The sequence below is a fragment of the Mustela nivalis genome, assembly GCF_964662115.1.
Source record: "Mustela nivalis genome assembly, chromosome: 12".
Lineage (NCBI taxonomy): Eukaryota > Metazoa > Chordata > Mammalia > Carnivora > Mustelidae > Mustela > Mustela nivalis.
The window spans coordinates 70,649,523-70,676,749 of NC_139031.1; the positions used below are offsets into that span (position 1 = coordinate 70,649,523).

Here is a 27,227-nt window from a genome sequence, read left to right on the forward strand (position 1 = left end):
TTAATAAAACTTGAACTTCCTGGGTCCCATCTGTCTGCTCACTATCTTAGAACCAGCACTGTGTTTACAACCAAGGAATGAGGCTGATCAAAATATTACTGAATTTTAATGAGGAAACTACCTGGTATTGAAAGAAGCCCGGCAAAATTTTGCTCTAAAACTCCTCTAGTATCTTCCTTAAATTGTTAAGAGTTTTCACCTATTTTATTTTAAAGTATCTATAGTGTTAAAAATGTGTTTTGGTTAAGCCACCCAAAGTGTCATCAACACAGATACTAATGATATCAATCATTACCTCAGATTTGCTATTCTAGGGAAGATTTTAAATCGGGAAGCAGGGTTTTTTTTGGTCACAATAAATTTGAACAAAATTAGAATTCGAGTGTTTACTGTCTGGTAACACTGATAAGAAAACAATGTCATACATAATCTTGAGTGTAACCTTCAATCCCTGTGCCATATTTAAATTTACATGTTAGATGCTTGAACATTCTATATTTATACCACATTATGTTCCAAAAGAAAGAACATTAATATTGTAAAACTAGCTAGGAAGGAGATTATTCAGAAGTTTTAAAAAAGTTTTTAAATTAACCATAAAATCTTGTCTCAAGAGCTTTTTCAACCCTTATGATCTCAAATTACTGAGCAAGTCATAATGTAAAAGTAATGAAATACTCTACAAAAATGTTCAATAGAATTTAAAATTTTAACTTAAGGGAATTTGAAAGTTCAATCATTTTCAAAGAGGCTGTAAGGATGATTAAAATCCTGAAGGAAGCCTGGAAGAAAAAGGACACAGTCATTACTGAAAATGTAATACAATGTTCACTCTCAGGTTTCATGTTTAGACTAGAAAGCTTTAATTCAAGGCCTTTACATCAATTTCTACAGAAATGCAATGTTTTCCAACTCATGGTCCATCCACATCCACTAAAAAGCTGTACACGGTTAATAATGACTATCAACTCGAGTTAGTCACACACACGGGGGTAAACTGGAAATGAAAAGCTTCTTCAATTACCAAAACTAACATAAATGATTTATTTCTTTCTGCTGACATGAAAGGAAAGAGTTGAATGTTAGTGAAGGATAGCATTTAGGCACCCTGCCCAAAGGTCAGAGAGCTCACTCAGCATAAATAGCCCCAGAAAAGGTTCAACTTCTCAGAAAAGAAACCATCTATTCCAAAAGGTCACCACGTCAGCTTGACTTTTTGTCTGCTATGAGAAAATCCCATCCAAGCTGGTTACTGTAAGGCAGCCGCTGTGCTATTGCATGACACCCTCCCAAAAAGAAGTCTCTCATCTGCACCAATGTAGCTCCTCCATTTCACACTCTTTCTTGCCTTCCTGGACACCACTCTTAGACACAATCCCATGACTATGCTCTTCCATCTCAAATACCTACTCCCCTACATTTAACATAGGTTTATCTATTTTTTTTAATTAATTAATTTATTTTCAGAAAAACAGTATTCATTATTTTTTCACCACACCCAGTGCACCATGCAATCCGTGCCCTCTATAATACCCACCACCTGGTACCCCTCTGCCACTTCAAACCCCTCAGATTGTTTTTCAGAGTCCATAGTCTCTCATGATTCACCTCCCCTTCCAATTCACCCCAACTCCCTTTATTAAGCCCAGCTGAAAATCACACCCTCTCAGTCAAGTCTAGTGCGACCCAAACTCCTTCTAATGGCCTACAAATGCCCACCTTATCTGATCCTTGCCTCTGCCTCCAGCTCAACCCCTTGCTCACTCCAGCCACATTGAACTTCAGTTTCTCCAAAGCACCACGCTCTAAGCTCTGTCTCATCCCAGTCTCCACCTGGCAATGTTCCTCCCTCCCACCTTGTTCCTGGCTAACTCCCTATCATATTTTGGTCTTTGCTTATTCCCAACTCCCTCAAGGAGGCCCTTCCTATTTATCTAAAGCAGGTTCCCCACCCTCCCCCACTGTCCAATTTCAGTCTCATTTTTTCTTCCCAGCAATATAATTATATTCTTTGGTCCTCACTTTTTTTGGTATCTATGCTGGGATCATTGTCTTTCTTTCTTCCCTCCCCCCTTTTTTTTTTTCCAGCTTTACTGAGATACAATTGACATATAACATTGTGTAATTTAAGGTGTGCAATGTGTTGATTCGATACTTACGTATTGCAAAATGATTACCACTACAGCCTTAGCTAACATCTCCATTAGCTCACGTAATTACCATTTCTTTTTTGTGTGAGAACATTTTTATTCTACTCTCTTAGCAACTTTCAAGTATATAACACAGTATTATTAGCTATAATCACCAGGCCATATATTAGATCCTCAGAACTTTCCATTTCTTTTTTTTTTAAAGATATTATTTATTTATTTGAGAGAGTGAGAGTGCATGTGAGTGGTGTGGGGGGGGGCAGAGGGAAAGGGGTTCAAAGGGGAAAATCTGGTTGAAGATGACATTAAGGTGAGATTTGAAAAGAAGAGCTTTGACAAATGAATACCAGGAATCGGTGCAAGAGGCCCTTATCAGAAAGAAAACAGAACAAAGATACAGGGACAAGAGATACTAAGTGTGCAGGGAAAATAGAGGTAGTAGAGTTTTTACGTGTTGTCCCATCTCAAAGCTAAGTCTTTGTGTATCACTGAGAACATCTCTCATCAAAAAAGGATGAAAATATAATTAAGATTTTAAGATAATAATTACTTTGGACCTATTCTCAAAGTTTTTGGTAATCTCCCCAGTTCGTTATTTATTTTTGGTGGCTATTCTCTCAGCAACTGGATTTGAAGTTTTTTGAGGGTGGGTACCATGTTTTACACTTTTGTTGGAGGGGTTGAAAATATCAGGGGACATGAGCAAAAGTCAGAGAAGACTAGAGAGCAGTTAGGCACCACACACAAGTGATATCAATGGTTTGGTGATAAAATAGAGCCCTCGCCTCAAGTGGTTGATATTCTGACACAGAGATGAAATGTTGTGTCTTACAACACGGTAAATATGTTAGAAGAAATACAAAAGTATAGAGCACTAGAATTCTGCAAAGCAGATCGTTTAAAAATTAATTACCTTTTCAAGACTGAGAACAGTGAATTTTAGGGATGAAAGGCACAGCATAGGGAATAGAGTCAGTGGTACTATAATAGTTTTGTATGATGACAGAGGGAGGCTACCCTTGTGGTGAGCCCAGCACAATGAATAAAGTCATCAACTCACTGTGTGGTACACCTAAAACTAATGTCACATTGCCTATCAACTAAATTTCAATAAAAAATGTTTTAGGGGCACCTGGGTGGCTCTGTTGGTTGGGTGGCTGCCTTCGGTTCAGGTCACGATCTGAGATAGAGCCCTGTACCTGCCCAGCGGGGAGTCTGCTTCTCCCTCTCCCTCTGCTGCTCCCCCTGCTTGTGCTCTCTCACTTGCATTCTCTCTCTCAAATAAATAAATAAATAAAATCTTTTAAAAAATTTTTAAAAATTTTAATTAAGAAAAAATAAAATGAATCAATCTATTCTGTATTGGGGCTACTAAAAAATAAATACACTTAACCTCGTGAGTCATTAAAAGATAGCAAATTTCTTTGGTAAGAGAGTACTTATCAAATAGAAGTTTCTCTGCATCAGTTACTTGCATAGAACAGTGGAGAATCTCATCTAAAACTTTATTAATGTGGTTACCATAAATACCCCTCAGCGAATAATTCAACTCAGCATTCGCTCCTTATGTTCCCCGCCTGTGGCTTTCTATAATCAATGTTCTTGACTGGAAAAATTTAAATAATATTTTCTCCTCTTACAGTAAAAAGCAATCAATTTCAATTCCCTTTACATAGTCCCACTGTACTCCCATTAGAGCACTTTATCTAAAGTCCCAAACAACTGAATACCCACAGACACACACTCACATACACTTCACATTTGCACTAGGTAGTTAAAAGCTGAGTTGGAGGGATGTGGTCATTCTCCTTTATATATATTCTGCTGAATGCACGTATTTTTTTTTTCTTTATTTCATTTATTTACCCTAGAAAGCCCAACATCCACCTTTATTTTACACTGGAAAACTGGGCTACAAAATCATGAAGAGTCATTTGCCTTTTTTTTTTTTTAGTTGATGTGTATGATAAATGGGGTTCTGAAAACCATAGATATTTAGAGTTTTCACAGTATCTTAGACAGCGTCTAATCAAGGGATAACCAACTCAGACACAGTATTCCCCACCTCTTCCAGAGTGGAGATATTGTTAATAGATCCCAGTGTTCTTTCCCACTGAGCCAGAGCATTCCTCAGATTCCTTCCCTACATGGTGCTCCAGGCAACCTCTATCCTGTCAGATAAACCATTTATTATACAGGAGTCTTCCCATCCAAGTACTAATCAGGCCCGACCCTGCTTAGCTTCCGAGATCAGACGAGGTCGGGCGAGTTCAGGGTGGTATGGCCGTAGACTACATGATCCTTCCCATAGGGTAGAAAATGTATCCTGCAGTTGAAGGCACTTTAGAAAGCTATAATCTATTTTCCGCTACCATAGTGCCTAGTACTAAGCAAAGTGCTCTTTAGTATCCTGAAACATCTTAATAGTATAAAAACATGACTGAAGTTTATAAAACCGACTATGTGTATGGAGAGCTCTTGTCTATGGCATGTGTGTGGGGCTCCTGACCACCCTTTTTCCCTCACCTCAGCATCACTACCTCCTGATTCACTCACTGTGTGAGTTGCTCCTCCATCTTTTTGCCACATCCTAGATAAAGGGCCATCCTGGAGGAACCATCCTTTCCCTTCTGTTCTCTTGACGTACTCCACAGTCATTTTCACCCACATCCATGACCTCATATAGACTATTTCCTCATTTAGGTCTCTAGCTCAAATTTCCCCCATGTCACACCCATGCTCCCCAATTTTTTTTTTTTAAGTTTTATTTAAGTAACCTCTACACCCACCGTGGGGCTCGAACTCATGACCCTGAGAGACCAAGAGTCGTGCACTCCTCCGACTGAGCCAGCCAGGCGCTCCCCCCATCCCTGATCATGCTTTCAACTCTGGAGTTTCAATGTGCATGTCTTGCTATTACCACAAATTCAACATAAAAAACGTCATCCTGGTCACCAAAACTCACATATAATCTGTGCTTTTTCACTTTCATGACCTTCATTGCATATTCTACTTCCTCTTTCAAAAATTCTCTCCTCTAACAGCTCCAATCTCTGCCTGTAGACATGCTGTCCACCCTCAAATTCAGCTAAGAAGCAAACACGGCCAAAAGACCATGTACTTGATCCTGCAAACACAGGTTCTCTAGACTTTAACTCAACTCTCAGGTACCTGTGGACTCCTATTATGGAAACTACTATATTCTATACTATGGAAACTTTTACTTATCTCAAGGTTTTACCTTCCTTAAAAGATCTTAAAGTATCTTACGTTACCCTCTAAGTTTCCTTTATATGTTCCCAAGTGCCTACAGAACTACAGTGACATTATAGGCTTATAATATATAATAATAGAACCATTTATTGAGTACTTACTATGTGCCAGGTACTATTAAAAAAGTGCTTTACATACAGTATTTAAGTTACTTTTCACAGAACTATTTCCTTTTTTAGATAGGAAAACTTAGTATTTAAATAATTTGTTTAGTATTGACTAGCAATAGGTAATGGGCAGAGAGTAGAACCCAGGAACTTGTTGGTTTGGGGACTGGACTTTTTTTTTTTTTAAGATTTTATTTATTTATTTGGCAGAGAGATAGAGACAGGAAGGGAAGGAATACAAGCAGGAGGAGTTGGAGAAGGAGAAGCAGGCTTCCTGCAGAGCAGGGAGCCCCATGTGGGGCTCTATCTCAGGACCCTGGGATCATGACCTGAGCCCAAGGCAGATGCTTAACCACTGAGCCACCCAGGTGCCCCAGGGACTCTTTCGACTTGATAGGGGTATCTTGTCTGGCTCTTTCCCCTGCTCAAGCTACCATTTGTTGATTATATATTGTATTTCAGGAGCCTTTCCTACATTATTCCTAAGCTTCCTCCAAAATGATTATTATTATTCCTATAGGCATGAAGAATCAAAGCTCAAAAAGATGTTAAGCTATTTACCTTACATCTCACAGCTAAAAATTCCAGATGCAAATTTTAAACCCGACCGCCTAACTCCCCTGCTCCCCCCACCAAAAAAATCATTGTCATATTTTAGGGGTCCCTCAAGGAAAAAAAAATACTACTCCCTTTATAATTATAATAGTAATTATTATTACTTTGTTAGTCACAGGGTGTCATTTATGTGGTTCTATTTCATTTAGATATCCTTTTGATAGAACCATCACTGTATACATTTATAGAAAAAAGTGTTACTCCTGCATTATATTTTGTCAACTTTTTTCTTTACAAGTTAACCACACAATCCTACATAATCCTATAAATAACTTGGCTTAAAAAAAAGCTTGTTCTTCCAAGAATTTGATGGAGTTTAACATTAAAATGATCTTTATATCAGAAAGATAAAAGTTATCGATATAAAATGATAGCTTATATAAATAAAACTAGGTCAGGAATATGCTGAGGGGTCTATATTTAGTACTTGTCTTTATTAATTTCACCAGATCATTATGTTTTGCCTGATACTTCTATTTTTTTTTAAGATTTTATTTATTTATTTGACAGACAGAAATCACAAGTAGGCAGAGAGGCAGGCACAGAGAGAGGGGAAGGCAGTCTCCCTGCTGAGCAGAGAGCCCGATGTGATGCGGGGGCTCCATCCCAGGACCCTGGGATCATGACCCTTCCAGACGCCCCAACTGATACTTCTATTGCATTCAGCTTGGAAGGTCAAGATACAATACTATACCTAAAGAAATAAATAGGTACTGATATAAATGCCAAAATGAATCTGAACTAAGTGCCATGCACAGAGAGAAACAGGGAAAAGGAAAGATGCAGGATCAGAATTAACATTAGATTTCAAAGGAATACAAGAATATAATTTTGAAAAGGAAAAGTTAGGGGTTGGTGATTTTACTGGAAATTGCCTGACTTATTTATGAGAAAACAGTACTCAATACGGAATTAACATGCATGCAGTAACTACCGAGATATTAAAAAACACTTAAAATACAGATATTATTTAAAGTCACATGACTTGAATGTCATTATTCAATTTTGCCATGCTCACTATTTGGGAAAATCCTATTGATTTTGATGGGGGAAAATGCAGGTAAATGTTGAAAATTAATAAAAAGAAAATCTTCCCAAGCAAAGAAATAACTCCAAAAGAGTATCCCTCCATTATAAATAAGTACTAGTTTCTAGAGCTCCTGGAGGATTGTGAGTAAAACTAGACACACTTGCAATGCATTATAAATGTGTAATTACCATTTAAATGGAGGGAGAAAAACTGGTGAGTGAAAGGAGAAAAAGGCATTTTCTTATAGCCAACCAGACGCCGGCATTTCAGGCAAGGATCCTCTAATCTACAGAGTCAGGTTAACAAAGCTATTGTCATTCTGCCACTCACCCTCAGCCCTGTAAATGTTGCTCTCTGCCACCAGAAGGAAACACAGGTTAAGTCTTTCTTCTTGATTCCCAGTCACAGTTTGCTCATTAGGCTCTGCTCTGCCTAATATGTAATGTTTCAACAGTACATGTTTCCCAAAAGACAGCTAAGAGATACAAAGACTTCTCCTGATTGTCCCTTTTTAATTACTTGGGCACCCAAGTTATAAAAGGGAATGAAATTCTGAAGCAAATTTCTAATGACTATACAATTGTGATTGTTAATCTCTTCTCTCCTACCGTCCAACAAAGGCTTTCCTTAGTCACATCCCTGTCTCTGGGTTTGGCTGGGTGGCAACTTGTGAAAAATACTGCCTTATTCCAAAAAGGCACTGAACATCCTTTTCAAACGAGTTTAAATTTTAAAACTCTGGAAAAGAACCAAATGTGTTTTTATCAGGTAGCTGTGAAATAAAGTATAGGAGGGTAAAAGATTTGTCAAAAACCACGCAAATTATGTAGAGAGATCCCTTCTCTGTCACATGTATATTCCAGAAGTCTAATCTATTCCTTTGGGTTGCTGCTACATTTCTTATCATGAGATTAGCTACTTCTTAGGATGTGTTTGTTGAAACCCATTTGGATTTATCAGGGCAGCACATGTTGGTTGGATTAATCATTGCTTCTATCTCAAAAAACTGATTATTTCCAAAGTAAGCATATAAATGTGAAGCATGAAGAATTTAGGAAATCGTGAAGTGAAAGGCTGTGCATAATCAACCATGTGACAGAAGTGATAGGATTATGAGTTACAAGTACCTACTTTATTCTAGCTTTCTCTTTGTATCTTCCTCTGGCTATTTTACTTGGTATCTTTAAAAAAATTGTCACAGTGGTGCCTGGGTACTTCAGTCGGTTAAGCATCTGACTCTTAATTGTTGTTCAGGTCATAATCTCATCTCAGGGTAGTGAAATAGAGCCCCTGTTGGGCTCCACATTAAGCATGGAGCCTGCTAAGATTCTCTCTCTCTCCTCCCTCCCCTGCTAGTACACATACTCTTACTCTCTATCAAAAAAAAAAAAAAAAATCACAAATCAGTGTAACGAGTTAGTCAAGTACGGCCATTTAGTGGTCTTTCCTATCATCTAAACCAGGGGTCCACAAACAATAACTCAGACCAAGTCTGGCCCTCTGCATATTTTTGTAAATAAAATTTTATTGGGACACCGTCATGTATATTTGTTCATGTACTGTTTATGGCTAATTTTGCACAGCAAAGCTGAGTAGAAGACAAGACCCCCAAAGCCTAAAATATTTACTATCAAGCCCTTTATAGAAAATGTTTGTGGGACGCCTGGGTGGCTCAGTTGGTTAAGCGGCTGCCTTCGGCTCAGGTCATGATCCCAGCGTCCTGGGATAGAGTCCCACATTGGGCTCTTTGCTCGGCAGGGAGCCTGCTTCTCCCTCTGCCTCTAGCCTGCCACTCTGTCTGCCTGTGCTTGCGCTCTGTATCTCTCTCTCTCTATAATAAATAAATAAAAATCTTTAAAAAAAAAAAAAGAAAAGAAAATGTTTGCTATTCTGTCTTTTAAACTGTTGTATCTCTCAGTGTTCTAGAAGGAAATTATACTCTCTGGCCAGAATCTACTCGCTCAGTTTCTGTCCTTTTAGATCTGCTTGTTTCTACTTCCTCAAGACATCCTATTTTTTAATTACCTTCTTTTTCGAGTAAACCTATTATCATCAGTTTATATATCTTTCTCCTCCCAGTCACTATCACAACTAATTCCATTCCAAAATTTATTTAATCTTTAAATAAAACTGATCTCATTGACCCAGTCTCTGCATTGGGTCAAATCATTATCATCATCATCAATCCAATGACAATGGAAAGATAAAATTAAAAGAAATGTCAATATTTACTTAGGTTGTATAGAAAGCATTAAAGTGGTAAAGGAGGACTGTGCCCTTAATAAGCAGTAGAAAATGTCAAAATCCTGGCTTCTCAGCATCACTATTCTTAGTATTCCCGCAAATCAGTAACAGCTGCTATGGTAGATGCTCCAGGGCCCTGCCCACACCATCCCTTCAGGATCATAGCACTCATTCTTCCAGCTGCCACACTCTTTTTAGCAATTGCCTTCAGAGGGAGTTGCCTCACTCAACATTAAGCCTTCTTTTAGAAAGTGTCCCACATCTAAGACGGTTGTTTTGGGGTTGGGGCTCCTATGCCTCAATTAGGGAGGCCATTTAGGTTCCAGAGCTCACCATAAGATTGTTCCAGGCCTCAGTGGTGACCATATGACAATTCAACTGTTCTGTCTGCCCAAGTCTGTTTCTCTCTCTTACAACTGTTTTTCCTACAAGCATTCCCCAGGGAAGTCCTGCAGGCCAGTCTCTGCCTTGGAGCCTATTTAGCAGGGAACCCAGTTTAAGACAGCTACTTTCTTCACATGCTTTCTCAACCCCTTCTCATCACCCAAAAGAAAGCTTCCCCAGTCCCAGTCTTACTCTTTATGTCTCTCTCCTCACAGTCTTGTGTCCTAACAAGCCTGGCCAATTCCTTTTCTCGTAGTAGAATTCACTATCTTTTCTTTAAGTTTAGTAATTAGATCTGAAAAAGAATCTGTAAGTATTTCTATAATTTGTGCTAGTATATTTTTAATGTCATATTCTAAGATTTTAAGGTGTTGCCATATTGAAGTTTTGGACTGGAATATCAGGTCGAATTTTATAATATTTCACTGTTTTATTTTTAACAGAATATCTAACCAAAAAGCATTAAAAAATTGTGTCTTTAACATTAGGTACTTAAAAGTCTTTATATGATTATTATAGGGTCAACTATATAGTACAAGCTTTTCTGCAAATATCTTTCCCCTGCAATAGCATTTTGATTCAAAGGGAAATGTTCTGGTACAAAAGTTAGACAACAACACAGCATGTGAAGACATTGAACATTTTAAACAATCCTATTATCATCAAGTTCCTCTTTGATGAGTCTGCTTCTGGAAGAAAGGAAGGAAGGAAGGAAGGAAGGAAAAAGAAAGGAAAGAAAGAAGAAAAAGAAGAAAGGGAAAGAGCAAGAAAGACAAGAGAAAAAAGGGGGAAGGGCAGGGAGGGAAAGGGAGAAGAGGGGAAAGCTAAGTTGCAAGAAAATAAAGAGGAAATTATTTCAATTCACAAATTACTTTGCATCACACACACACACACACACACACACACACACACACACCCCAAGCCAAATTAGCAACTGTTTCCATCCAAGTGACAATCCCAAGCCATTCATCATCCAACATGCTGGAGATGTTGATAAGAGGGTGCAAGAACTGGATGAGGGTTTGGGCAAGATGACTTTTATACACTGAGATTTAATTGCCAAGATTCTGTGACTACGCTAGTAACATTGGTGGTAACAGTAGTAACAATGTCACAGAAAATTCCAAAAATTTTACCTGTAAAGCTCATTTTGTCCTCAGAGCATTGGATAAATCATTGGATAATGATTTAGTCATTATTATTAGTTAATATTAACAAATGAGTAAACTAAAGCACAGACAGATTTAGTTAGTTGTCCAATATGACATACTTTGTCAATGAAGCTCACATTTCCAATAAGGCAGCCTGAATAAGCCATTATATTTCCTTTTTCTGCTGCCTTCTATTAAATGTTTTCAGGCAGTGAAAATCATTTACATTGTACAGATTTGGTTTCCACTTACTTTCTTAATAACTCTGATTATATTTCTTAACAGTTGCTTAATAAGGAGGGAAAAGGCATGCAGACAATTCATGCAATACAACTGGGAAGCTTACCGTTGAAGAAACCCTCTTTCTCCCTCTGGAAATCTATCGTTTCCAGTTATCTATTCACCATAGTCTATGAAAAAAGAAAATCAATTTACCTTTGCAAAGTCTTTCTGAAAAGTCAACAATGACTTACCTTTTAAAATGCTAAACACAAAATATTTGTAAATAACAACAGGATCTCTACTCTGGGATTTTAATATTACTGTAATTTTAACATTTAGGGCTCTAAGGGACCTAAGGTCTTAACCGACTTGGGTATGAATTTAACAAAGAGGAAAATGTCAAATATTTTGTGGTGACCACAAGACTAATTGTCTCCATGACAGAAAATCTGTGGAGGCTCAATGAACCCATAATCTCAGCAAATCATCTTCTGAATTCACTTGCTAAAGAAGCATAGACCAAGGACTGAGACGGGGGATAAACTAGTTGTGTTCCAGGAGTGAACACAACTGTGGGTGAGGAGCATCAAGTCAAATAATACAGAGTATATAATGTTTTTCAGGTTCCTTATTTTCCTCTTCCATAAATCAGAAGTCTGCTTATTCTATGTCTCAAATAAATGCTCATCAGATTACCACAAGCAAATAGGTTACCAGTAACTCCCTAATTTGTAAACCCAAAGGACACACATGAATCTCTCTCCCTCCTTTTTTTTTTTTTTTAATCTCTATGGTACCACTATCTCCCATTTTTCCATCTTCAATTTCTTTTGAAGAATCCTGTCTCCTTTAACCAATCCTTTAATACAAGAATTACCACCCCCGCCCCACCGAGTTTGCAGTTTATTCACTTGTGTGGAAAATAATCCTGCCTTGTGAATTTGATTACATTGTATTCCCTACAATGAATCTAGTGTAACTAATTGTTCTCAATCTGTGAATAGATAACTGTTTCTACCAAAATAAATAAATACCCAACCTTGTGCTCTTTTCAAAGCGTTTCTCCTAGCCCAGTTTGCTGTGAAGTTTTAAATGGAGGGAGAAAAACTGAAACACAGAACTATTCTCTGCAGTGCTCTGGTTTGATTTCAATCCTGGAAACAGCAATCACCCTGCACTTCAGCTCCCCAACTCAAACAGCTTTTTGGAACAGCTCCCAATCCTGTTACCAACAAAACAATTTCTACATAAGATGATCTAGGAGTTGGCAATGGAGGGTGTATGTGTTTGACATTTCATCCTTACCCCTACAAGGTTCACCCTGCTTCTTGTTCAGATTTAGTATTATGTCCTAGAGGGCCAGAGCAGCACAAAAACCTGGATGCCCCCCAAAGTTATTTTTAATAGTGATTATGAAGCACTTTGTAGTTGCTGTATTTCAATTATAAAGCAGTTTCCTCAGCCATATTCTGATCTAAACATTTTTATGGCTCAATTACCCAGGTGAAAGGAGGTGGGGGAGGGCACAGTTCTGACTCCAGCTGGGATTCTAGGATCCAGGCCTGGGTAGCAGGGGAGTGGGAGGACTTGCCCAGGAGCTATGCATGATGAGCTGAAGGAAGCCAAGATTTGAATTTTGTAAGTAAGAGAAACTTTAAATAGTCAAGTTGAGGAGTGGATAGAGGGTCAGGCAACTAGGTAAGATGAAGTACATTAATTCTTCAAGGCAAAGGTCATCTTTTGTTGAATTGCTTTTGTGGAGTGGGAGTTGGGGGAACTGGGAAATCTATTTAATATTCCATTTGGATTGGGAATTTTTACCTCTTCTCTATCAACATGGTGGTTTTACCCATCTTAGACTAACTATTGAGATCATAGGAATGTGTCTTAGAAATTAGAACCAAAAAATCTGCTGTTTTGTTTCTTACCCATACTTTAATTTTGATGCCTGGAAAAAAACTAAGGGCAAGACTATCATCTTTGGGTTACTGAGGGTCTGGGACATCCCATCAAGTAAATGAAAACACTTGCCAGCAGTAGGGCCACGGTGAATATAAAATGTGGCTGGTCTTCCAGGAACACAGACTCGAGTTCTGTTCAAAATGATGATGAACTTAGAATTAATGAGGTTTATATTTAGAATAGTTAAGGTCATCATTGAAATTACAGTTGACCCTTGAACATCATGGGAATTAGGGGTACCAAACACGTGTTTGAAAATTCATGTATAACTTTTGACTCCCCCCAAACTTAACTACTAAGAGTCTACTATTGAGCCTCACTGATAACATAAATAGTTGATTGACACATATTTTGCATGTTATATGTAATATACACTGTACTCTAACAATAAAGCAAACTAAAGAAAACATTATTAGGAGAATAAGGAATAAATTTACAGTATGGCACTGTATTGATTGAAAAGAACTGGCATAAAAGTGGACTTACCTAGTTCCAACTTTTTTCAAGGGTCAACTGTATTTCATTACATTAGACTGCATTTATGCAACTTTTTATGACAATTCCTTTATTAAATTAAATTCTCCTTTTATTTATCCACCAGGAGAATTTTAGTGTTTGATTAAGAAAAGCTCAATTAAAATAAATGGATTATCAATGAAAATATCAGTAAGTTAGCAATAGAATTAATAATTGCTTATTGACTTGTCTGTGTCCCCTTAGTATGGTATAAGTTCCATGAAGGTGATGATGTGACCTTTTTTTTAAGTGACAACAACACAGCTTAGGGCATAATAAATACTCAATACATATTTGCTGAAACAGATGAAAGTCAATGAAGCACTAAGTATATTAGCAGTTAAGCATTTATATTCTTTAACATTTGGAACTTTTAAAAGTGCTTTAACTTTTAAACCGTATCTGCTGAATAACAAGAATATTAGATCAAATGTAGTCACCGATATTTTGATGCCCCAGTAGTCATTCAAAGGTAATTTTTTAAAGACTTTATTTATTTATTTGATAGAGAGAGAGAGAGATCACAAGGAGGCAGAGAGTCAGGCAGAGAGAGCAGGGGTTGGGGGCGGGGAAGCAGGCTCCCTGCTGAGCAGAGAGCCTGAAGCAGGGCTCCATCCCAGGACCCTGGGATCACAACCTGAGCCAAAGGCAGAGGCTATAACGTACTGAGCCACCCAGGTGCCCCTCAAAGGTATTTTTTAAATGAAAGCTGGATATTTATAGAATCCAACCAGGATTTTTGGATTATTAAGTGCAATAAGTCTTTAATATGACGAATTCCTCTAATAGTACACAGTGTTTATTGAATTAACAAGATCTAGAAGATCTCTCTAAAAGAAACTGAAAGGGAAGAGATGGTAGATGAATAGCAGAGCTAACAGGAGCTGAGCACAGTTGTTGGACCGTATTTGCTGGGAGACTTCAGGGTTTCCCTTTGAAACTGCATACAAAAGATGCTTCAGTGATGTATATTTGCTCAGATCCCTACTCTCTTATGGGCATAATTTGCCACTTTACTCAGCACTATACAAAAAAAGGGATGACACTTTAAAGATGCCAGAATCCTGGGAAGAAAATATAAAAAAGAAAAGAACAATATATTTGCCACAACCTCCTACCACACATGTAATATACACCCTATTGGTTCTTCCTTCTGGATATATTTTGTTCTAGAGGTAAAGAATAAGAAATGATCTTCCATCTTACCTCTTCTTTTATTCTTGTTTGTTAATAAGGAAAAGATATAAAGTCTCAAAGCAAAAAAAAAAAAAAAAAATGAAGTCCTAGACAAAGTGGAAGCCTCAGGCAAGAGACAGAACATTTGGCTAATCTTTATCTTTTCATAGGCACATTTTCCTTACAGATGAGCCTGTTACCTACCTTATTTAGGGTCCCTTATTTATGGATCTTTCTATCTTGTCTATGGGTATTTCTCAGAAAAGGTGTACAATATAAGGAAAGCAAATAATGCCAAGCTGGCTAAAGGAAAATGGAGAAAATTTTCTCAACATGTATGGACTACGGAAACACTTTACATATCTTCTGTGAACTCCTTTTGAAAAAAGATGCCTAAAAAGAAACTCATTTTTAAAAATTAGAACAAAAACTCAGAAGACTTTTAGAAGAGTGTCTATAAGATGAAAATGAGAATATTTTTCCAAATACTAAGATGAATGATCACAGTGACGAGAATAAATATACACGACTAATAAGATAATATAAAACCCTAGAAAATGCAAAAGCTGTATAAGAAAGTCACAATGTAAACATGAAACAAGATGAAATGTAGCATGATTTTGAGAAATGGAGAGAAAGAGAATCTATTTGATCAGACACTAAATAATTATCTTTCAAATAATACTGCTTATGACACAGAATTACATTTTCTATTTTCAGTTTGGTCTTTACTGAGCAATATTTATACAATCATGATTTTTAAAATTATTTTTATTATTTGAAAAATTTTAGATTCAAACTATAGAGCAAGCATTTCAAGATATAAAGATATAGTTACAGGACAAAACGTAAACATTATATACTTGATGAGATCAAATGAGTGAGAATGCTTACAGAGTTTAGGAGCTAGAGGGAGAAAAGGATAAACAGAAGTACAGGGTCCCAAATTTTCTTATTTAAGTAATGGGAGAAGAATTGATTATATAGAGACAGAGCACTAAACCAATTACTCAAAGTAATCAAGTCAATCAAGCTGAACCAATAACCAATAGAAAAAATATTAAACATCTTAAGAGCTAAGAAAGAAAAACCATATTTAAAATTCAAAAATAACAAGATGATAATACCCACTAAGAACAAAATAACATAAGAATATGGATAGTGCAAGATACATTTTCAGCTTTCACGCTGGGGACTCAAGAAATAACATCCAAAGTTAATAAATCATGAGGAGGAGTCATAACCAGATTGCTCAAATATAGGAAGTAATCAAAAGAAGAACTACATTAATATCACATTAGAAGGATTGCTTCTAGGGAAGAGGTATCAGAGGTAGAGAGTGGACAAGTTAAATTTTCCTTTTCATTTTATAATCTTCCGTTACCTTCTGAATGTTCCCCCCCTATAATATAGATACGCAATTTTTATTACATAAAAAAGGTAAAATACTTCCTGATAATTAGCTTAACATTCTCTTCAGTGATATTATCCCCAAGTGCGTTCTTACTAAGGAGAAAATGAACATACTGACAGATGCAGAAATACCAAACGAATGCTGTAATTAATATTATGATGAGTAGAATCATCAGGAATCCAAACATGTCAACTGAAATTCATGAAAAGACATATATTTTAAGTTAATAGAAGAGCAATAATTTCTTATATTTTTATCTTTTCTAGTATCATGGAATTTGATTTTTAAATACAAATTAACAAATTATGGAAAATGGTATAATATACATCATTGTATATTCCAAGAAAACTACCATTAATACAATAATCATCAACATTAGAAAAGAATCTGAGCTGCTACAAGGAGGTAGCATTTAATGTCCTTCATCTCCAGATTGGTAAACTATGAGGCCACTGGCTTATTTTTTTTTTCCTGTATCTCTCTCTAAACTCGTTCCAGGCAATATCTCAGCAGAAAAGAGCAGAATCCTCCATCTGCCATTTTTGAAAAGATGCATGCGGACAGCCGGGAGGGGTTTGTTGTTTGAGTTCAGGAGCTCCTTATCAGAGAGACAACAAATGCATGCTGGGAGAGAGATTACAGCACTTGCAGATTCCATCATCCCCACCTCCAATGTACATCCATCAAATGAAGCTACAAGGGCAGAACACGAAATGGAAACCGGGCTTCCCATTCATACTGAATATATGAACCGTTACTTGTTTATAAACTCTTTGCTATAATAAGTTATGATTTAAATATACCTGATAGTAACTGAAAAAACAGGGAAATGAGGGCAAAATTCATGTGTGTGTGTGTGTTTTTCTTCCACTTCAATTAAGAAATAAACATAGATTCTAGGGACGCCTGGGTGGCTCAGTTGGTTAAGCAGCTGCCTTCGGCTCAGGTCATGATCCCAGCGTCCTGGGATCGAGTCCCGCATCGGGCTCCCTGCTCCGCAGGGAGCCTGCTTCTCCCTCTGACTCTGCCTTCCACTCTGTCTGCCTGTACTCGCTCTCGCTCGCTCTCTCTCTGACAAATAAATAAATAAAATCTTAAAAAAAAAAAAAAAAAAAAAAAAAAGAAATAAACATAGATTCTAGATTGGGTTTTCTCATAGTTAAGGTTTACTAGGAAAGCTTTTCATTTCACCTGTTCTGGAAACACTTTATAAAGTTCTAGAGCATTTCCCTGCTTTGGTAAGTACCATATAACATACCCAAAACACATTACAGATACAAAGATGATTAACTTTTGCTCATTCCTAGGGAGTCACTGTTCTGAATGGGTCAGTATAGAATATATTAATTGAAGAAATGTTAAGTTATTGTAATGTTACTGGGCTCAATATGTCCTCACCCCAGGACTAGTGTATAAGAATCTCCTGGAGTTCCTAAAACAGCATAAAACATAAACCTCCCTTCAATAGGTGATGGTTATCATACATTAGAGTACATTAGAACTGAAATTTAAAGTATTCAACAACTGGTATGGTAAGCTACTCACTAATCAGAATGAATGTTGACCTAGCTTGAGCCAACACTGGCTGGAAACAACCAGTATCAGCCTGTATCCAGGGCAACACCAATGAACAGATCTGCTATATTTTTAATAAAGCAAATATAATAATTTACAATCCTCCAAATACAGTGAAATACAGTATTTGCAAGTTAACTGGAAAAAAAAGTACATACAAATTCAAATAAGGACAACTCACCTCTACAGTTTGCCCAGTATACAGAACTGAATTGACACCCGAAATTTGGGAAACACATTTTTTTGCAAGTGCTTTCTTCACTGCACCAAAAACACTATATTTGGAAAGAAAAAAATAAATAAAAGCAATGTCCTCATGACCTGAGCCAAAGGCAGACACTTAAACAACAGAGCCACCCAGGTGTCCCAAGACCATATTTTTTGACTCTTGTCCTTTTCTGCCCTGCATCCCTTATTCCATAAATTTTTGCTAAAGAGCAATCATTCAAGAAATCACATATACATGAATCCCTTTCGCAGGCTCTATGTTTAGAGAACCAAACTGAAGACATTATTTCATAAAGTAGCAATAACAACTTCAGTAGATAGGGTTTTTCTGTGTGTGTGTGTGTGTCTCCCCGCCCTCACCCCTATATTCATTCCCATTCCTCTTTTCTATAGCACTCACACCTTCCTCTGGGGATTCCTCCTCTGTTACATGTGGGCTTGATGGGGCTGTCAATCAGGCATGCCTCATGCCCTTCTCCCTTCTGCTCATTGGTGTTCAGATAATCATGTGAAAAACAGGAAAAGTGAATTCTAAGTCCCTTGTTGAAGTAAACAAAAGGAAGGTACAAAAGTGGAAACCATCGCAGGAAATAAGACTAGAATCCAGAAGAGTAAAAATAATGACAGAGTGGGAAAAACATCACTTACATAGGGCCTAACATAGGACAGGTACCATTCTTTTTCTTTTTTTTTTTTTAAAGATTTTCTTTATTTATTTGACAGACAGAGATCACAAGTAGGCAGAGAGGCAGGCAGAGAGGGGGGGGGGGAAGCAGACTCCCCACTGAGCAGAGAGCCCAATGTGGGGCTCGATCCCAGGACCCTGGAATCATGACCTGAGCCCAAGGCAGAGGCCTTAACCACTGAACCATCCAGGTGCCCCAGGACAGGTACCATTCTAAGCCCTTTTATGTATTAACTAATTTCATCCTTATGATAACCCTGTGAGTTAAGAAAACTTATGTCCACTTTATAGATGGGGCCAATAAGGCACACAACAGTCAAATTATTTACATAAGGTCACAAACCTAGGGAACGGAGGAGCTTGGATTCTAACCTAATTGGTCTGGTTCTGTACTGGTAACCAATCTTATAAAACTGATCCCAGACCCCTCCAAATCACTTCTTGCTGAACATCTGAGACCAGCAGAGATAATGACTCATTCCAAGTAAAGAACCACCCCTTAGTCACTGCCTGAGAGCAGGAGGTATATCAAAGGACAGCTTTTCTTTCATGTTAACCAAAACCGGAAGTCAAATGGAGTCACTTAGGTTGAAATGGAGTCACTTAGGTCCTATACTCTTGGACTGTTGCTTAAAGACTAGAACTGGAAAGCCAAAGCCTAGATTCAGATTATAGCCCAGAGGCTTCTAACCTTGGTTAAGAGTTCTCAGAATTTCTAGGAATCAAATCCATGCTATCTAGCAGGTTTTCATGGGAGATGAATTGCCAGAAAAACCTGAACCTATTGGAAAGGACCTGTGAATTGTGGTTACTCAGTGCTAAGCTGATCCCCAGTCCCCAGTAACCAAGTCCACATCAGCTGAGCTCCTAAAGCAGTGCAGTCCCCAAAAGAGAGATTCTCCCCTGTACCTCTCTCTGATAGATATTTTTTTCTTTGTAGCTAAGGACAATGGAACTGGGAGTTCCTTCACAGGTTGAGCCTAAGGCAGCCAGATGGGTGACCAATTACTCACTGTTTGGCCAAGGAAATTCAACAGAACATCCACACATCATGCACACCACTCTGAGATTCCGATGGAGCTGGAGGGCCATGCCTAACAGTGACTTTGGGTAAGGACAATTTTAGTTCAGAGTTATTTGCATTATTTGCCTGGAGCATTTTTTTAAATGTAGAGATGGGAAAAATAGGACTTTCACATCCTGAAAAGTCAAAGGGTTAAATACAGTAGACTATCCTTTTTTTGTTTTTTGTTTTTCCTCTTTTGCTCAGCTTGTATCACCAGCCTTCTCCTTCTGGTATTTGCACCGTCTCTTGTTGGTGGCTCTTGTCCTTCAGTTCTATGTGGTTCTGCCACTGTTAATGAGCTTTGCTCCATCACTTCTTTCTTACTGGAATCATCCAACCCAGTCAGTGGTACTCAGGGTAGCCCATCCCTCTGCCCCAGTAACTAGTGCTGGACTGGAGAGAAGACCTGAATAAAGCCAATTAGAGTTTTTCTTGAAGTTGTATACACATTAGAAGATACCTGTGGGGAGCCAGGCTCTTTCGAGCTATATGGAAAATGTCCACATTTGCCACAGAAGAAAAGGAGGTCACTACACAGAGGCAGGCAGAGCTGAGAGATGAAAAGAGAGGAAATGGGAAAAACATCCTTGGAGATTCAGCCGTGTATAATGCCAAGGACTTCCTACTTTTATGAGTCAATAAAAATCAGTTTGAGTTGGATTTCTGTTTATTAAATTAGTTGGAGTTGGACTTCTATAACGTACTGCAAAAGGATTTGACTAACACCTTAACTAAGTCTAAGAAGTCTTCAAAGAGCAGAACTTCACATTATCCAGAGGAACTGCAAAATATAGTCAAATCCTTAAATTGGTAGCACACAATTTAAAACAAATTACATGGATTTTTTTTTTCTTTGTAGCTAAGGAAAATGACCTACATAAATATGAAGCTATGCCAACCTGACTCTCAAGAGAGTGACAACCGAGAAGTCAGCTAAGAGACTTTAAAATGATGGTTAATATTGCCCCCATGGGAAACCTAGAGGATTCATTTTAGGGTAGAACTCTGTTCTAATAAGCACATATGGACATAAAAATTGACATTTTTATAAGCAAGTATCATTAAAATGAAAACAAATGCAGAAAGGGGAAGATACATAATAATGTTAAGCAGTTTGTTCACATTTATAAACCAAACAATATTATACTTACCAAAAATATTAGCTGTTATTGTGCAAAGGGAGATTTTAAAGTCATGGACATTGGGGAGATCAAAAGAGCATTTACTCATTATTTATGGGCAAATATCAAGCAAAGCAGAGGTTACACAGATATATAAAGCACTGTGCTAATTTAGAAAGTGACAATTTAATCAGCAGGTGCAATATGTACACTTTACCAAAAAAACCCAAAATCTCTAAGTGAAAGAATATTATAGTTTCAAAAAGAATGGAATAGATACAAAATGTAATAGGAGTTCAGAAGAGAAAGTATTCATGTGTAGTTTCAATGACTAGATGAGGTGTCTTCCAGGGAGGAAGCAGAACTTGGTCTGAGCCTTAAGGAGAAGGTAAAATCTGCACAGGAAGGAACAGAGTCTTAGGCACAGCAGCTATCACAGGGTGAATGAACAGGTGGCAGGAGTAACAATCTGTCATGGTGGAAGTTTGTGGAATTACTCAAAATAGTAAACTTATCTCAGATTGTGATGGGATTTGAATGCCAGACTAAGGAGTTTGTGCTTTATCCTAACAGGGGTTCGGTAGAATTATTATCTTTTTGTTTTTTTAAAAAGATTTTATTTATTTATTTGACAGAGAGACAGAGATCACAAGTAGGCAGAGAGGCAGGCAGAGAGAGAGGGGGGAAGCAGGCTCCCCGTCAAACAGAGAGCCTGATGCGGGGCTCGATCCCAGGACCCTGAGATCATGATCTGGGCCGAAGGCAGAGGCTTAACCCACTGAGCCACCCAGGTGCCCCATCAGTGGAATTACTTTGAGCTAAAAGGTGATAGGATGAAAACAGTAATCAACAATCATGATTAAGGTTTCAGGAGGGACTGTGGGGTAGGAAATCTAGGATTGTTCCAGTGGAAAGCAAAGAATGAGGACTGATAGGGCTTTATGAACTGTAGACAGAGGAAAAAGTCAGAGAAAGGTGCCAAAGTCTTCTAAAATTATGGGTCTGGGAGAATGTCACCAGTAATAAAGAAAGAAAGAAGTAAATAAAACAAAGTTCTTTGGGGAAGGTAAGTGATAAATTTAGTTATATGAAATTTGAACTTGAGATGATGAAAAATTCCAGGAAAAAATGTCAGTCAAGTAATTTCGAATGTGACCCCAACGCCTAGGGAGTCATTAGGTCTAAGGATATGAATTTGGGATTTATATGCAGCTACCAGCAGAGGCCATAAGACAGCACAAGGGTAGAATATGGTATTTAAAAATGCATAGGGGTATGAGGACAGACTAGAAAGAGGAGCTGGTAAAAGAAATAGAGAGGTGAGAAAGAAACAAGAGGTTTGCTTTTTCTTTATCCATTTTGTCTGAACTGAGAAAGGAAGAAACCAAAGCAAAGTAATAGGTGGAATTTGTCACAAAGGAAACACGGGAATGAGAAAGGTTCTGAGTTTGTGAATGTGCATGTTTCCAAGCCTAACGCATGAATGGACTTAAAGACCAAGAAGTTAGCCTTGGAACTGAGAACTGACCTCTTTATTTGACAGACAGAGATCACAAGTAGGCAGAGAGGCAGGCAGAGAGAGAGGAAGGGAAGCAGGCTCCCTGCTGAGGAGAGAGCCCAACATGGGGCTCAATCCCAGGACCCTGAAATCATGACCTGAGCCGAAGGCAGAGGTTTAACCCACTGAGCCACCGAGGTGCCCCGAGAACTGACTTCTTAAGGTGGAAAACAGCTTAACAGAAAAGACACTGAATTAGTTCAGAAAATGAGAGAACTTAAGCCTGACAGAGAGCCTTAAACTTCTCAAAAAAAAAAAAAAAATCATCTACCTCTAGATAGATGGTCATGCTAAGTCCAGGTAAGAGAAATAGTTGCCTTGGAGAATAATCCATCAAACCGGTTCTCTATATTTTGTTTTTCAGCTGAGGAACTCACAGGTGATATCCACGTGTTCATTGGCATATCCAGATTTGGATGCATGACCCTATCTATCTCTCCCACTCCAGGCCCTAATACATACACACACACACCACGCACCACACACAATTTTTCAGAAAAAATAATATCAAGGTGGGCATCTTTGTAGGATGTAAGGAATGGGATTTATAAGTACATATTACAAGCATATAAGTAATGATCATTTCTTATGAATTGTGTAGTAAGTAAGGTAGTCTGTGGAATATTCCAAAAAACCCATTGGGTTTGCCATTACTTTGTTCCTTTCTATTCCTAGCGATAATCCACATTAAGATGCAATAAATGAGAAAGATGTGATTATGGGGAAAACCTAGAATCTACTCAATTGCAAAACTCGGTCTTCTAATTAGCATTAGCAAAAAAAAAAAAAAAAAAGACTTATGACATGTTTTGGCATTGTGACACCATGATTGAAAACTATCACTTCAAAGAGTTAACAGTGATTCATATTGATTCTCAACAGCAATGAAGGCCCAGATGAGAGTTAGCACTGCTTCTTAGCATGGTTTTTGAAATTTTATTTCTTATGAAGAGAAGATAGCAATAAAGAAATAATGTTTTTCCTGTGCCGTGTTTATGAGCTACGTGTGTTGGGTGGTAGTACTGTAATGAATTTCTTTTTATGGACTTGTTTTTGGTAAGAATGTTTTTTAACTCTTAAAAAGGTGAGTCATATACTATTAAATCACAAGGAAATGTTCCCAATAGAATCTGAGGATTCCCTTATAGTTAAGAAAAATAAGCATATACTATATATTCAAATTCAAAATATTTGGGGAATGAAAAGGAGTCAGTATAATAATCTCATCAAGTCAATGGTGGTGAATACCACCATAAAATAGGACAGTCCTAGGCATACCAGGCCATCTGTTCCAGTCCTTAATAGTGTAAGAAGAGCTCAAATGTTCTTGGTTGCTTCATGAATTGACACTTATAAATTCTGGCATTCCCTCTGGGAGGTGGCAGACACTGTAACTGAAAGTCTGGGAGGGGAGAGGATCTTTTTCCAAAAGATGACACCCTAATTCTGTGTTAACCATGTGGAATTATCCCTTAGTTCTCTTCTATGAGGTACTGGGAATATATTAAAAATGGCACTCAAATAGTCATAAGCCCAGAATTGTCATAATGGCTATGTCTGTAAATATTTTAAGATAAAATTATCTATTTCTTATATTAGAGAGTATATTAAATGTAATTTAATGACTTCTAATGCCTTCTAATGGTTCAAGTGTTAATTCAAATCAATAGTTATCAAAAACTGTCATGTGCTGGGAAACGTGTGAGGTTGTTAGAGATGCAAAGATGAATAAAACATACACTCTGTCCTCTGGGAACTGAAAATGGAAGGAAGGTAAGTAAGCAAACAGTCTGTATGATATGAATTACAGTCCAAAATGTACATGTTCAAGATCTGAAACAGAAATAGAGAAAAATAAGTCTTCCTTTGTTTAAAAGGAAGGGAAGAATGCATAACGATGAGGAAGAATGACAGAAATTTTATCAGCATGGGGAGTAAAGTTTGAGCCGGGAGCCTCTATTTTTGTCTACAAAATTAGACAAAAACCCATAGTTGAGAATGAGTGAATGTGAGATAATATTGGGACATTAAGGATGGCAACAAAGTCTGGAATTGCTGCTGTGGGATATTTGGCAGAATATTGCTAACCAAAGGAAAGAAATGGGTAGTCTTGGGGCTTAGGTGAGAAGAGAAACTATGAATTTGTAGTTGCACTAAAGTAGATTTTGATCCAATATGCTCCAGAAAAAACGGGCTAATAACGTGTTGCAAATCAGAGGACAGATCAAAGGACCAATGAGGCCCAGGGAATGTAGATCCAACGTAGCTAAAGATGAGAAGGCAAGGACATTAAGGTAGTGATGATTTTTGCAACCTCAAGTGAAATACAAAACTGTGTATAGGCAAGGATCACCAAGGGCTGCTGACAACACAAAATGTTCAACAAACTTATTTGCTTACTAATGAAAGTCCTCAGCATGAGATATTCCTGCCAAAAAATTAAACTGAAGTTGATCAAGCCTCCATATCTAATTACCAGTTTACAAGAACAAAAAACAAGGAAAGAGGAACATGACAGAGCACATTATGGAGCATGGGGTAGAGCAAAATCCAGACTGTGGGGAAAGCAATAGAACAAATAGTTCAGTTTCTATAACAAATAAGTGACAGTAAAGAAAAAAAGAGATTTTTTTTAAAAAGATTTGATTTATTTATTTGACGAAGAGAGATCACAAGTAGGCAGAGAGGCAGGCAGAGAGAGAGGAGGAGGACCCCAGGATCATAACTGAGCTGAAGGCAGAGGCTTAACCCACTGAGCCACTGAGCCACCCAGGCACCCCAGATAAAAAGAGATTTAAAGGGCATATTAGCCAATTGCAGTGTATGGACTTCGTTCAAATGAACTTTAAAACATTATGAAACAAGAGAAATGGGATTATTTCCTGGATGCTTGATGATATTAAGAAGTTGTTAATTTTTAGGTGTAATGATGGGCTTCTAATATTTTAAAGCAGAGTATCTATTATATATATACATATACAACTGGAATGAGAAGGAGAAGGAGAGAGATTGAGAGAGGGAGAGAGTGGTAAATATTTACAAGTAAAATGATACAGTATCAAAACCCTTATTTGTTTCAAAACAATCCATTTTGGCAGACAGAGGGCATATATGAAATAAGATCGGCCAAGATGGATCTTGCAGGCATATAATTCTATTATACCATTTTCTCTGCTTTCATGTTTGAAAATTTCCATTGCAACACACAAAGAAATGTGGAAGAATATTTCATTCAAGTGAACAGCCATGAGAATTCATAGGAAGGATGCTTGAAGGAGTCATTGGAGAGGGCCAATATGCTGAAGGAAAACTGAGAGATTAAAGGACTAGAGGGCAGTCTTACTGATGTCAAAAAGTACGTGTAAGGGGAATGAGAATTTAGGAGCCGCTGTAAATTGTGCAGGGTTCAGGGTGTGGTCACAGAAGCGACTTCTTAATGCGGAGCTGAGGAAGTCAGGAGCCTGAGGGACCAAGTGTGTCCGGGCCTTCGCCGAGTTTGAAAAGCCCGTAGGTAATAGCATGAATTGGGTGGAGATGTCCATGAGCCAGGAACCCAGGTGCCCATCACATGAAGGAGTAGCCTTGATGAAGATAAGAAGGTGCCCAGAATTGTGTGTCCACATCCCTATGACAGATACCAGTTGCTAGAGTATGCTCTTTTCTAATTTGTGAGATTCCATGTCTCCTTGTCTTCGGTGTTAATTTTTGGCTCTCCAATACCAGTTATGGTTGAATGGTTTTGTTTTTTTTAAATAATATTTTATTTATTTATTTGACGGAGAGAGAGATCACAAGTAGGCAGAGAGGCAGGCAGAGAGAGAGAGAGAGAGAAGCAGGCTCTCTGCTGAGCTGAGAGACTGATGTGGGACTTCATCCCAGGACCCTGAGATCATGACCTGAGCTGAAGGCAGAGGCTTAACCCACTGACCCACCCAGGCACCCTAGTTGAATGGTTTTTTGTAAGGGTTGCTGCAAAGCTCTCTGTAACATCATTTCCCTCATTTCTTATGGCATTTCTGCCTCTTTCCAAATCTGAAGTGAACAATATTGTCAGCTACCTAATCATCAGAGAAGGGAACCTAGCTACATTGTAGTTAAGGAACAAGATGTCATCCTTTCTAGTGTTGGGGTAATAGAGTAGTAAGGAAATTTTCACTGCATCTCAAAGGGATTGACTTTCCTTGACTTACAAAAAATTCTTCCCAAAGTATAATTCTTTTTAAGCAAAATTTTTTGTTTTTGTTTTTGATGCATAATTTTCTAGGAGTACACTTACAAATGTGAATTATGTGACTTTATAACATTCCCAAGACAATTTTCTCATATAAAAGTTAACTTACTTTCTTATCTTCTGTGCATAATTGACAATTTTTCTTTATAGTACATGCTATAAAAAAAGTGCAAAAATGTAAATGCAAAGACTATTTACTGCTTAATTTTATATAAAAGTACATTTCATTTAGTCATTCCTGTTTAATGGCACACACAACCATACCCCAGTGTTTTATTGTATTATTTTTATATATCTAGACACTTTCCCCTTTGGTACTATTTAAATCCTAACTCTCTTATTTTCTACTATTGCTTGGAAAAATATAAAATGGCATTATCCAACTTTGATTAGCCAAGTACGTTCTGAAAAATAACTTCCAGGGGTGCCTGGGTGGCTCAGTTGTTAAGCATCTGCCTTCTGCTTAGGTCATGATCCCGTGGTCCTGGGATTGAGCCCATTGGGCTCCCTGCTCCCTCT

General features: G+C 37.8%; 1 protein-coding gene across 2 annotated transcripts in view; it reads right to left on the reverse strand.

Annotated features, from left to right (window-relative positions):
• Positions 1–346: 346 nt before the first annotated feature.
• Positions 347–27,227, reverse strand: part of PTTG1IP2 (PTTG1IP family member 2) — a 32,235-nt gene continuing 5,354 nt past the window's right edge. The window contains exons 2-7 of one of the 2 annotated variants that reach the window (XM_082692303.1): positions 26,818–26,864; positions 18,001–18,094; positions 16,358–16,436; positions 13,208–13,269; positions 11,301–11,364; positions 348–782 (exon numbers count right to left, since the gene is read on the reverse strand). In XM_082692303.1, coding sequence (XP_082548429.1) covers positions 11,351–11,364; positions 13,208–13,269; positions 16,358–16,436; positions 18,001–18,094; positions 26,818–26,864 — 296 coding nt within the window. In that variant the 3' untranslated portion in view covers positions 348–782; positions 11,301–11,350. Of the gene's footprint in view, positions 783–11,300; positions 11,365–13,207; positions 13,270–16,357; positions 16,437–18,000; positions 18,095–26,817; positions 26,865–27,227 lie in introns of both variants that reach the window. The other variant, XM_082692304.1, reaches the window with a different exon arrangement.